This window comes from Protopterus annectens, chromosome 1.part0, assembly GCF_019279795.1.
Source record: "Protopterus annectens isolate FY-2018-M chromosome 1.part0, PAN1.0, whole genome shotgun sequence".
In the NCBI taxonomy this organism is placed as follows: domain Eukaryota; kingdom Metazoa; phylum Chordata; order Ceratodontiformes; family Protopteridae; genus Protopterus; species Protopterus annectens.
Genome location: NC_056725.1, coordinates 1,364,596,948 through 1,364,610,965, shown reverse-complemented (window position 1 = coordinate 1,364,610,965; position 14,018 = coordinate 1,364,596,948). Strand labels below are relative to the sequence as shown.

The 14,018-nt window shown below is 38.7% G+C and overlaps 1 protein-coding gene across 2 annotated transcripts in view; it reads right to left on the bottom strand.

Moving 5' to 3' along the window:
• The window catches only part of FAM120B (family with sequence similarity 120B), a 1,321,047-nt gene that overhangs the window by 362,340 nt on the left and 944,689 nt on the right, over positions 1-14,018 (bottom strand). For both annotated transcript variants that reach the window (XM_044066895.1, XM_044066905.1), the window contains exon 7: positions 4,108-4,314. In XM_044066895.1, the coding sequence (XP_043922830.1) occupies positions 4,108-4,314 (207 nt within the window). The remainder of the gene's footprint in view (positions 1-4,107; positions 4,315-14,018) is intronic.

The following is a 14,018-nucleotide window of genomic DNA, read 5'->3' as shown; positions in this document are numbered from 1 at the left end:
AACTAAACAACAAAAAAAAATGCACTGCATTAATGCAGGCGTTCAGTACTGTGAGCAACACCACTTCTGTCCTACCAACGAACATTGTGAGGTCTCTGCTCCAAGACCTCACAATGCTCAAGTCTAAACAAATGCTGCTGGACATAAATGGTCAATTATACCTGCTCTGTCTTTGCATATCAGGTGTCCAGTTAAGCAGTCAATCTTCCTTCTCTCAGAAGTAGACTAGTCCTGCAAAGCCAGACAGTAGTGCCTGCTTAAAACTGAGCAAAATACAAGTGTCAGTTACTTTCATCTAGCCAAACCAAACCCCATAGTTCTCAACCTCTTGCTTTGAAAATCTCCCCCCTGTGGTGCCTGTCACGCTGAGGGGCAGTTACATTTTTGCTGTAGCATGGCACAGCATTTTATTTATTTTTTTACAGCAAAGAAACAACATATTTTATTGCTGTAAAAATACATAAATAAATAGAAAAGAGCTCTCTTCCAAGCACAGTGCCCTAGGAGGTTGCTTAATTCGTCTATGCATAAGGCCTGCCCTGTAGATCAGAAATGTCAACCAGAAGAGATTCACACTGGATAGAGAATATTTAACAAACAAAAAAAAAAAAAACACAGCACTGACACTAAATCTTAGCACAAAGGCAAAATGCAACTTGAAGTCTACTATGACTTGTAGGAGAGAGACCAGTACACAAATGGGTTATAAATGGAACTGCTTAATTAACTTTCTGTCAAAAATAAGAAGCTTTAGAATAAGGCACACTGACTTGAAAATAAGTTTTAGGTAACATCCAGAAAAAAAAAATGAGCTTGCATTGCATTACAGGATAAACTACACATTTCTAACAGCAGCATACAAAAATCTACAGTGACTGAGAAGGAAACTGTACATTACAGAAAAAAGCAACAGTAGTGGCCTTAAATAACTGCCCTGTAAGGCTCCCTGTTGAAATGTTGGCACTTGAAATTCTGAGTGCCAACAAGCTAAACAACAAAACCCAGAACCTGTGGGAAAAACAGTGAATCTCGAACGTCACTTTTCTCTGCTAAAGCTCTTTTTTGCAGGGAGGACAAGGCCCCTGCACCCCTCACACCCCCTGAACTTATATATACTAACTCCAAGGACACCAAACCTTGGAAAAAAGGGAATATTCAGGGAAATGGCCACCTTGAACTTAGAATACGTAAGTCAGTTTTTTCTGCTGTTCAGTTTCTATTTTTCGGGACTTGCTCTAGTGGTTTCTAACATTTCAAATGGTTACTGTCCTGTAAATCGTTTGTTTCATGTGGAATAAAGTACTAAGTTTGAATTAGTTCTGTGTATTATTCTGCTGTCTGAGACTTTCCACATAAGAGTGTGGGACAGTTTGTTTCATGTGGAATAAAGTACTACATTTGGATTAGTTCCATGTATTATTGTGTTGCCTGAGACTTTCCACATAAGAGTGTCATTTTCAGTTTTGGCCCTGTAAACATTTGTTTACAAAGTAAATTCATTTACATAGTAAAACCTGTAGAAAGAAGGGGGTTAGAGACAAAAAAAATCTAACTGATAAAACAAACGAAAAACATACTTCAAAGTATCGCCAAAAGACTCAGGGGAAGGGATGATGCCTAAGTAAATATCTGTTCTGACAGGAAGCGTTCCAAAATGAAAAGGACCAGACTGACCTTGAATGCAGATTTAGGAAACACACTCAGGTTCAAAAAATAAAGGAAAACACCCACTAGAGCTTTAGAAAAACAACCAGACAGCCTGGGGCCATTTTTCAAGGCTGGTGACTCTTTTAGAATTGAAGACACGTGGACTTGGATTCTCAGCCTCTATGCACTGTGATAAAGGGAGAGGGGCTAGGTTGGCTTGGGAAAGTTGTTTGAGCCTGGCTAAGTACCTGCTGGTCTCCGTCCTACAGATGAAAGATATGAAACTAACAATGTCAGATACAAGTAAATGAAATGTATCTGTACACACTACACTCCATGACAAATTCTTCCTATCAGTAGACTTCAAAATTATTATTTTTAAAATATTCCTCGCATTTCAATCCTGTTGGCTATGTCAGCCCAAACTTTAAACAGAATCTTCTTTTCAGTTTCCCTGAAACAAATTAATAAGCTTGCAGATGATCTTTCCTCCTACGACAATCCTTGGAATGATGGGATTTCCCACATTCCTATTAACTGTGTAAAATTGTTATCAAAAGATTTCTTCTTTACACTTTTACTGCACCCGAAGTCAAACTACCATCCACTTCACTTGGAAATCAGCCTATATTCCCCTTATACTATCACTCCATACTCCATCTCAGGCTACACACTAATCTCCTTCATACACTTGGTAGTCAAATTACTTAAAATGCCAATTTACCAGAAAGCCATGGAATATCTTAAGGCTTGTGTTCATCTTTATAGATGCCATCATTGCAGAAGTATCATGAACTCTTTAGTGGTCCTTAGATATTTCATCTTCTCTGGTATAGATGAAGGACTACACGCAGACACTGTATCTGTCAATCTTACCTAAAAGCTTTAACTTGGCAAACTGCAACATACTGCTGGATTCTGTGAACTCCTTAAGCTTTTGTTGACTGTGGTTAGCTGGTACAAAAGCTATGTGTATGGCAAATGTGCTTTACTAGCATCATCAGTCAGGCATAATTCAGCACATCCTAATAATCGGTCATGGGTCCATTTCTATTTACTAATCCACTTCCTTTGGATCATTCATATTCCAATATTTCACTGTAAACTGATAACCTTGTGATAAGTCCACTGTCTCATATTTTACCTTTAAATCCAAACTTCAAAATGATTCTGGTAAATCTTTTAAATGAGTTCAACAATATGCAGTTGACCCTGAATTTGGGTAAAAACAACCAGATGTTGTTTGCTATTTTGTCTAGATTAAAGAGAGTTCCACCAGATAAGGGAACTTATCTCAAGCAATAAGTGTACTGAAATAATCCCTTCTACAGATACTATGCAGACTGTAGACCCCCCCCCCCACACACACACACACACAAGCACACACATTTTATACAAGTGTTCACTTACAAGATTTCAAAAGTAAAATCAGTAGAACACTCTGAAAAAAGATTTCCAATTTCCTAATACTGCAGCAGCTACTGAGAAAGAGAGCTCACAAGCTCAGATGGATTTGGCCTACCCTTAGTAGCCAATGTTAACATTTATACAACCTCCAAATTATGATTAACAGGATCTACACGTTACTTCATCTTGCACTCATAAATGAATACCACTGTATTCTGCTAAACAGGGCAAAAAATTTATGAAAGAATGATCAGCTAACTTTTTTTTAAGTTCCTGAAATATGGCCAGCTCATATTCCTGCCCCCCAAACTGATGCCTGAGCTAACCTACTATCACCTATGATCCCACTCCAACAGTATTCCACAGACAGCACAGCTCACTTAGATCTATATAGAATCCCTTGTCTGTGCTTACCTCAAAAAGTCTGCCTCTCGCTACGTCTGCACCATAAGAACCAACTTTAGGACTAACCACCTACAAGAAAAAGTAACATTGAAAGGCATTCTCATCCCCGTTACCTAAATGAGTTCCAGTTCAGATCTAACAATTATAGCGTCCAGATTCCCTGTGACAGTCTGTATTGACAAACACTGTTGCTTTCACTGTTTCATGATAATCTCTGTCACTGTAGACATTGTCGATACTTTCTATTGTTTTAATAATTCTGTCAGGGTTTGCTCTGTGGATGTTGCATATTCTTATCTGTGACTGAAACAGGTCCATGTAGATCAGTCCATTACCTTTGTGGACAACATTCAATAAATAAGAAAAAACACTACTACGGCCTAGAAACATTTTAAGGCGATTTCACAAAACTGTGCTCAGCCAAACTTTAAATCTTGTATTGAGCTATATCTGTTTGTAGTTGTATCTGTACTGATATTGTATACATGCTTTACTGTTTTATCTTAGTAAATGTCATTTACTTATAGGTACTTTAATACATTTGAATCTGAATTCTGAATATGAAACAATTTCTTGCTGCATAAAATACTACTATTTATATTTAATTTGCATCTCCTAATGAGATTTTCTTTTATTTTGTATACTCACATTGCCTTCTACAAGTTCCTTTGTTGTGCATCCTTTGTGAGATTGCTGGTACTTCTGATGAAATAATTTCCCATCAAACACCTCCCAAGGCATAAAGTCAGCCATCTTAAATGGAAATCCACAGGCACTGTTGGCTGCAATCAATGTGGTTAAACCACGGACAAAAAGAGAACCCAGCTGCACAGCTCTAGAATCTACAGATGCAAGCTGAAAAAAACATAAATGAAAGGGTATTATTGTGCTAACAGATGAGAGAATTGTGATGAATGGCATATACTGTAAAAATAGCTAGTTTGCACTTTTAATCAGCAACCCTAATGCAACATGTTGACCTTCCATTTTTGATCTTTACTGTGTGCTTTCTCCCTTCTATGTTGTTGCATGCATTATGTCTAAAGCACAGGGCTCATGCTGCTGGACAAAGCTAGTACCTGCAGTCCCCTTCATCACTGCACTGCTGATTTCTCTCTTCTGAACACAACTCCTAGCTCAACACCTCCTTGAAATACACCCTTTATTCTTATTTTTTGTAGGACTCCTCTTAGAATTTCGAAAAATTCTGTATCTGTTCTTTTCTTCCAGTTCTGACCACCCCTTAGTGAACACTGCACTCTTCCCTGCTTATCTAATTCTGACTTCTATTTTGTCTAAATTGACTTTTTTGCAGGTAAGACATGCTCGTTGAGGTGTACCCCACTGCAAGTCACTACGCTTTGCTATCCATCATACGTCTCTTCCCATCTGCTCCCCACGTCATTACCTTTACAGTAGCTATTCCTCTCAGTCATCCACATCACTCTCCAACAAATAGCATTACTTTTAAATAACTTCTTCACCTAATGTCACCTCAGCAAACCAGATTCTCAAACGTGTTTTCCTACTAACTTGTTCTTTCCAACTTCCATCAAACCATCTAAACTAACTCACTTCCCTCTAACTCATACCTCACAGCTCCTTGTTTCAGCAAGAGGTTCTCTCTACACTAACCCTGTCCATACAGCCTCACATGACTCAGCAGAAGCAAAGGCTTATTTGCAGTACATCTTTCGCCTCTGTCATTCTCCTTAGAACTCTTGGAGGGCAGCAAGAAGCAATCAAACATAGTTCTCTTTACTTCTACCTCAAAGCTCTTTGTGGCAGCAAAAGCTTCTCAACAACAACTCACTCCCATCCCAGTAATCCCTGTGGCCTTTCATGGCAGCAAGGGCTTCAGTAACTCTTACACCTCTCGCTATAGAGATTTTAGCAGCAGCAAAGGAACCCCACCGGTACAACTCTCTCCCCACTTACTGTCCTCACAGTGCTTTGTGGAGGCGTTACCTCAAATAATTTTCTATTACACACCATCCCTTCTTGGTAACATCATCAACTCTTCTATAATAACTCTGCATTAACTCATTATCCTTTCACTCCGTGTTTACAATGTTTGGTGGGAGCAAGGGCTTCTCTATGCTAACTTTAACTCCATTATCTCCCCCTCCACAGCTACAAATGTTGCTCTGCACTGCTTCTTTCTCCTCTCACACTATCGTCACTGCTCTTTGTGGCTGCAAGTTCAGTTCTTAGCTTAACTCACATTCACAGCTCTGCACTAACACTTTCTTCTCTTGACATAAACTTATCACTTCCACCTACCTCCAATCTCTACCACCATCTCTTTCCTTTCCCCTCTCCTCAGTTTTCCCTCATTATGTTCTTAACTCTGCACCCTTCTCCACTTCACTGCAACCTAATCTTCAGTGTTACAGTTTCAGTATGTAAAACAGTATGCCTGCCACAGAAAACATCATCCACACAGGTCTATATTATGTGATTGAAGAATCTGTTCTTCGAACACATAATAATCGAGAACGGCCACTTCCTCGAATTTTTTCCTCGGGAAAAAATTCAGTTAGTCGTTATCGAGAATTGCCCTTTTCTTCAATGTAGAGCAATCTTGGAGTTGGTATATTTAGTTGGGGGGGGGGGGTGAAGCCCCCCACTTGATTAGTGTTTTAAAGTTTGTCTTTTATTTTACGGCCATGGGAATTTTTTCCTGAGGAAAAAATTCGATGCCGTGAGCTTTTGCGGTTTACAACATTCGCTATATATGTGTTGATTATTATGTGTTTGAAGAAGAGATTCTTTGATCACATAATATAGACCCCATCCACACCAACTGCCACTCCTTTTTACCATCTTGCCTATGCCCCTCCCATCCTTTCTGACTCCCAAACTCTTTCCTACTAACAATGGCACTTCAAGTCTGGATAAAATGCACACGCAGATCTAGCCACTCCAACAATAAAATGTCTTCTTGTTCTTATCTTGGTAGCAAGTGATACTAAACTCATTCCTGTTTTTTTATCCACTGTCTTCTTCCTCAACTAGCCTCCTCTTCCCTCACTCTCATATCACCTCCATGTCATGCAAATCTAGTCTAAAGACTGAAATGCATTCTCAATTTTGGAGGGATTAACCCCAAACATGACTAAGTTCATACACTCCAATACCTAGTTTTTACCTTCTCATCCTCTATGAGAGCTGGCTGAAAAAAACAAGGCACATAACATATTTCCCTACTCTGCAGATTTATGCAACAATTACCCTAATCTTCGGGAAGATGACATCTATATGATCTCTCCTGTCATCAAATTTGAAATGGTAAATTTATTTACACTTCTCTCTGAACTCTGCATGTTTTCTGGAATGGTACATCCTTCCACAACTATTGCTATGACACATGGGGAAGAAACCATAAAGATTCCTGCCATTGACTGAAAGTACAGGAAACAATTCCATAACTTATCAAATCATTTTAAACTAAGAACTAATGTCTTCAGAAGCAGAACTACATACAGTAGTAAAAAATGGGCCTCATGGAATGTAACAGAAGTCGAGCTTAAAGAGAACACTGGCATAGAACAAAATACTTGAAATGTATTTAATAAAGTGGACTCCAATATTAAGTGTGAAGTTACTGGCCCAAGTGTTAAGATTTGTAATGTAGTGAAAATAGAACAATATGGTCACTAATTAACTCCTGATCTCAAATTATGTTGTAAATAGTTAATTCATGTATTGAACTATTTTCGTTTAATGAACAACATTTAAAAAAGCATGGGGTTAAGACTAGATAGAACAGTCAATTGTGAATTTGGATTTTCATGCTTAACAATGGCAATTTAGTGATGACCAAATGCAAACATTACTTGTTTGACATGAGGTTAGTTTAACTGTACTGTATAAATATATAATTATAAAATAGTTGTATCGACAGTAAGTACAGTAATCAGAAATGCACCATGCATGTGGAATGCACAAAATGTCATACTGAATTTTTTTTAATAAAGTATTTTCATTGCTCACAAAAAAAAAAAAAAAAATATATATATATATATATATATATATATACACACACACACACACACACACACACACACACACACACACACACACACACACACACACACACACACACACGCATGGGCTAGGTAGTAGCATACAGAGTGTGCGCAGAAATGCACAAGCTGACAGGGGAGGTACTGCAGGTCCTTATATCAGCAAGTGTGCCCGCCTGCCATTGGTGATGGGTTTGGGCACAAGGTCTATTCACAGATGCCCAAATGATGGCCATGACTGGTTCAGGCATTGCAATGTAGGCTACAAGACCACCAAACATGGAAGACAGAAGATGATTATTAAAAAAAATAAAATAAAAAAGGATTCACATCTAAGTCTTTGGCGGCCAGAGTCCAACTCATATACTTGGCACCAGGCAAGGAGAGGGAAGAGCAAAGGGGTGTGTCCAGCTCACTTCTCCTGAAGGGAGGAAGGTAGGAGTTGCACATACTGCAGGGCACACTGAGCGAGGGTAACTTCCTGGTGATTGGAAAGCTCACTCATTGTGCCTTGGGAGTGTGCGGTAGGGATGCCTGGAGGGAATGTCCCATGGACTGAGAGGGTATATTCCCTTGTTATCCCACTGCATGCCCCTCCCCTATACTCACCATTAGGGATTGGGAGATCAAAGATAAAAACCTTGAACCATCCTTGATGGCTGACTGAATGATGGCCCCTCCCAAAGACAGGAAACAAATGAGACGATATGTTGTGGAGCAGGTTGAGGAGGACAAACAGTGGGGGGTAAAGAGTGCATAAAGTAATTAATTAATTAATTAATTAATTAATTAATTAATTAATTAAAAGATGTTAAAAAAATAATTTTGACATTATACTGAAGCAGATACAGACAACAAAATGTGCTCAAAATCAAGTCTCCAACAATTGCTACTGTTTTGCAAGTGAAAATTTTGTACCTGAAGAGATATGAAACAAGAGTATACAGGGTGTTTTTTTAACACTTCATTGTTAACAGGACATTTTTATGTGAAACCAACATGCCAAGTTTTCTAGAAAAAAAAATAATTACACTGTAAGGTGATGCCCATATAATTTTCTCATTTTTACTGTGATAAAGGTTCGTTAATGCAGGAAGAGATATGAAGATAGTAGAATGCTGTATGCTAACAATATGCATAATACCTTTCGATGGTCTTATGGTGGTACAAATTCTGCATCAGCAGCTACATGCCAATGATTACCGACAGCCCAGGTGGTCTTGTTCTGTGGAACATATGAACCATTCCAGAGCAGACACTAAATGTTCACAGATTACCCCAAAGTGTTGGGCATCATGATTTTAGTGTTCTAATATCACTAGGGCACCAATATAATGAGCAGATGTGACATCACAGCACCAATCTCGTCAGTGACCTTGCAGTAGTTTGATACTGTACCCCAAGATCCTTACTTACAAGAAAGTCCCAGAGCTATTAGGCAATGGCTGTCTACTTGCTGTGTTACTCATACCGGCCAATTAGCATGAGAACCACTCCACAAACATTGGAAAAAATAAAAAGGACTGTATATGTAGGATTCCAAGTCAAGCAGTTACCTGCACAAACCACAGTGGCCATCACTATGTCTGACATGTTCTAAAGTGTTCTATACTCAATGTTTTTAAATGCAAGTCTGTATAAGCAGTACCTCAAAAGTCCTAATGTATGAAAATTATGAAACAGAACAACAATCAAACAATAATTAATCTGAACAAATCCAGACTAAAGTTATATGTCACTCATTAAAATCTTGCAAAGAATCCCACAATTCAAATAAAAGACCACTATAATAATATGATACCAAACATTACTACACAAAGATAACCGGGGATCAAACTCAATCCAACTCTGATCATTTATCTCCCACACAGAAGCAATTTTTGTCAAAACCTTAACTCAACTAAAGTTATGCCACCATGGTGTCTTCTGCCCCACAGCCCGACAAGCAACAAGAAACATTCTCACACCATTATTAGAATATGGGCTCCATCTACTGTCACTACACTTAGCCACAAACTACAAACAGCAAAGAACAAAATCTGCCCTTTTGTTCTTCTCACTGAAAACAACACACATCATTGCATCCTTAAAAGTAGATTCAAATGGTTGTCAATAACAGCCAGGTCAACATTCATACTAAGCACTTTGATTTATAAAATGATCCACCATTGTGTCTATCCCCCCTCAGAAATCTAAACTAGCCATTAACGACTCTGCATACTCTCTCAAGGAAACCAATGATGTGGGCATCACCAACTTCTGACCTTGCTTTAAAACAGCTGTAGATGAGAGAATACTTGCTAATAGAGCTCCTGTCACATGGACTCACATTCCAAATAACATACAATCTTAGAAACACCAAAAGCATTCAAAGTCACTCTGAAAGAACATCTTCAGCAAGAAACTAGCTGCAACTGCTTTTGTAACATTCAATAAATGCTCCCACTCTGTGAACTGGTTACTACTTAAGAAATAGATATATTGCACTACACTTAAACCTTTTTGAATGAGTCTCGTTATGCTCTATATCCATCCATCCACAAACCCTTTTCCTAGTTTTGCACATTGGGTCAGGGTGTCACTTCAACAATAACAATCATCTAGAGGCAAGGATCATACCATTGAGTCCCTAGCCCTGTCACGGTTATTCATCCACACTACACACTAGCATGCATACTCATTATGCTGTATATACCATATATACTGTATATATCTCATTATGCTGAATGTACCATAAATAAATAAATAAATCATAAATGTAATAACTTGTAAATAGAGCAGTTAATCACTAGGCTAACTCAATGTTAATACACTCATAATTGCTACTTTATTTCTCCACCTTAATTTCTTGATAATGCCCTTAATAACAGTCATATTATTCTGTGTACTGACTATACTCACTTCTACATGCGAACCTATTGTAGAACATTTGCTTTACTGTTCAAACTGTGTATGTTTATTGCAAATGTCACTGTACATCACTTATGTTCAATCTGAGTCCAGGTCATGGCTGAAAAGAGTCAGTATACAAGACCACCTACCAGATTAACAATTTGCAAATAAATAATATACGTGTTCAGAATCATAGCATCTTACATGTACATGCAAGGTCTGCTTCTTACATAAGTACCATGTGTTCTGCAACAGAAGGTCAAGGCTGAGTCTAAGTATGTAGGAATAAACCACAGGCACAGTATTGTACAGAAACGCGGGCTTTTTGGATTGTGGCTGCCAAACGTTTTCAACAACAGAAATGCCAGAGAAATACAGATGCAAATCTGGATGAAAAGGTAAGGAGTGCGCTGTGCATCTGAACATCACGGATGCTACAGTGATGATACCAAATCTACTTAACAGTCAATCAAAACGTTTATAAAGGACTTACCACCTCTGTGAAAATCACAATATACCTTAACTGTTAACAGCAGGGTCATCAAGTTTTGCAAAGCTGTAGTGTGAGTCAAGAATCTCGACAACAGACTGAAAGATCAAATCACTGAATGGGGTTCACTGCAAAACCAGGTATCCTCCTAAACCCAAGATAAAACAACCCTAAAACTGAATGCATCACTAGCAAGGCCTGCAAGGTTTACAGACAGTGAAAACATTTTTCTCAAATCAGTGTTCTGACACTCTGACCATTTTTGGTTAGACTGACATACAATGAATTATTCTTTGACAAATAAATGATCAGCCTCATCAGTTTTTATGCTGTTCTCAGCAGGTTATTTTGTAGTGGCTTGATCATGCAGCCTGTACCAAAGTGCACTCTTACAGTATATGTGTGAGCATATTCTCAGTGTGTTCCAAAAAAGATAAAATGGCTTTGGCTTATGTATAGCGATGCAGACTCATAGCCGACCTAAGGCATAGGCCAACTAGGCGGCCACCTAGGGTGCTGCTCAGTATTTACTGGTTTATTTTTTGTGGTAAATAAACAGTTTGCTTAAAATGTGTTGAATGAATACAGGAAAAATTGAAGCGTAACAAAGACTAAGAAAAACAAAGCAAAACAGTAATCTGGATGGTGGTACCGGATGTTGGGGGGGTTGCTGTGGAGCCCTTTTGCCTATGGCACCAGTTGGGCAAAGGCTGGCCCTGAATGCAGTGATGTATGAGCTTTGCTAGAACAGCTACATTATGGTGAGGTTCATATGTAAGAAAACTGCAATAACACAGTGAAATTCATACATAAAAAAGTTGTCATAAGAAGTTTCAATACTGGTTGAGTGCCCACAGAATCTATATATAACTGAATGACGTGCTTCTTCTGATATTAGTTCTACTACCAAACTAAAAAGAATATGTAGGGGACATCAGAAGAACATCATCTTTCAGTTTTGTGACTAGCAATGTCTGTGTATAGCTAGATTCACTCCAAATCCTTACAACAATGATTTGTTTTACAAAAATGCTTAGTGGCAGCACTTTAATTCAGGACCGTATAGAAATGTATACAACCTCCCCACACACAATCATAATTAAACTTAATTTAGGGAAGGAGAGTGACCTGGCACTGCTGCAGGGTTACAGAGATCCAGAAAAAGAAAGACTTTACTCTTTGAGTTTGTTCCGTTATTGTAATGCTTCTCTTAAATATAACTCTTAGAAGAAAATCATATATTTCCTAGTACTACAGCAATGGCTAGATAAAGGTACGTGGCTTGCAAGTGCATGCTGTTATGGACAATGTCATCATGTCATGTGCACGTATAAAAAGACAAACTACTGGATTACCTATTAAAATGTCAGTTTGCCACGTGTTCTCAAAATGAGTTTCAAGAAAATCAACTAGACAGCTTAATCTTTTAAAATATATTTCTCAATCACATAAGAAATTGGTTATGATCAGTGACCCAATCATAGCCTTTTTATGTTATTACATTTTTCAAACAGCATTTGTTCCTTTTTTAAAAATAATTTTAGTGAACATTTTTTTGAAAAACTGTAAACAAAACAAAAAAGGAGAGAAACATGAAAGGGTAACTGTGGAATCAGGAGCCCCATCTAGGTATATACCTTCACCATTAAGATACAACACCAGCAATTATAAACAGAATTAGCAGTGTAACATATAGCACACCTAGCCAAGTCAGTGCAATGAAAAACATCCTCAGAATATGAAAAAGAGGCTTAACCTAGACCAGCATTGTGCAGAACAGGTACATACCACTTTTTGAGACTGTAACAAGATCAAATTCATGTAAATCATCAGACACTTGAAAGGGGTTCATCCTCTTCCAAAAGAAGGCTGATGCACTTGTGTGCCAACATAAGAATATCCCAAAAATAATTCTGAGAGGGAATGCTAGCTACGTCAGCATCATAAACAACTTAACTGAGCTAGTTAGGACTACATATATACACATACCCACACACAAATAAGTGTGTGTGTGTGTGTGTGTATATATACATATGTATATACATTAAATATATAGATACAGATAGATGTAGATATATACAGATATTTTTTCTTGATTCTACTCTGCCTGCTAACTACTCCCCCATGACTTATGAGCCCATTTTGATTCCAAACCTTTCTACATATCCTTTCCACTTCATCCCAGAAGGAAGTCATCCTTAGGCATGTTGCAAAAACATGCAGCCACTTCATGAAAATATTGTATAAGCAATTCTGGTGAGCTGAGTATGTGTTAGAGATGCATTTTTGTGTATAAAGAGAAAATAAGAAGTTATGTACTCACCATAACGTTCCATCTGAGTAGGTGGCTTCATTTGTCTGCAACCTGTGGGTCTTGGATCCGATATCGGATCCGAGCTGGCAACTATTTATACAGCTATGGATCCGAGCTCCTAGCTCCTCCCCTCACCCATAATCCCCTGCCAACCCCAAATGACCTCAGATCAAGTTTGCCCTCCTATATACCTGAAAAGGTATCCCAACAGGAAAAGGCAGTAATAATACCACCATCTAACTCTTCTGACGGCCAGGGGGAAGGAGGGGGGGTGGTTGCAGACAAATGAAGCCACCTACTCAGATGGAACGTTATGGTGAGTACATAACTTCTTAATCTGGAGTAGGGACTTCATTTGTCAGCAACCTGTGGGACAGAGTCCCCAGCTGCCTGAATCTTGGGCGGCCATCATGGAAGGATGTTCCGGAGCACTGCGGCGCCAAAGGATGCTCTCCCTCTGGAAATGACGTCCAGTTTGTAGTGGTTAATAAAGGTATGAGATGAGGCCCAAGTGGCTGCCGAGCAAATATCTTCCAAGGGGACCCTAGATCTGAATGCAGTAGAAGTAGATATGGAGTGAGTGGAATGTGCATGAACCCTTTGAGGTGCGGGCCTCCCAGAAGCCTCATAAGCTAGAAGGATACATTGGGAAATCCAGCATGATAAGGTGACCTTCGAAATGGCTTTACCCAAGCTGAATTTGGCAAAGGAAATGAACAGCTGGTCGGATTGTCTGTGACCAGCAGTCCTATGAATATAGAAACGTAGCTGCCTGTGCACATCTAACGAATGCAGCTTGTATTCTCCTTTATTCTGATAATTAGGGAAGAAAACA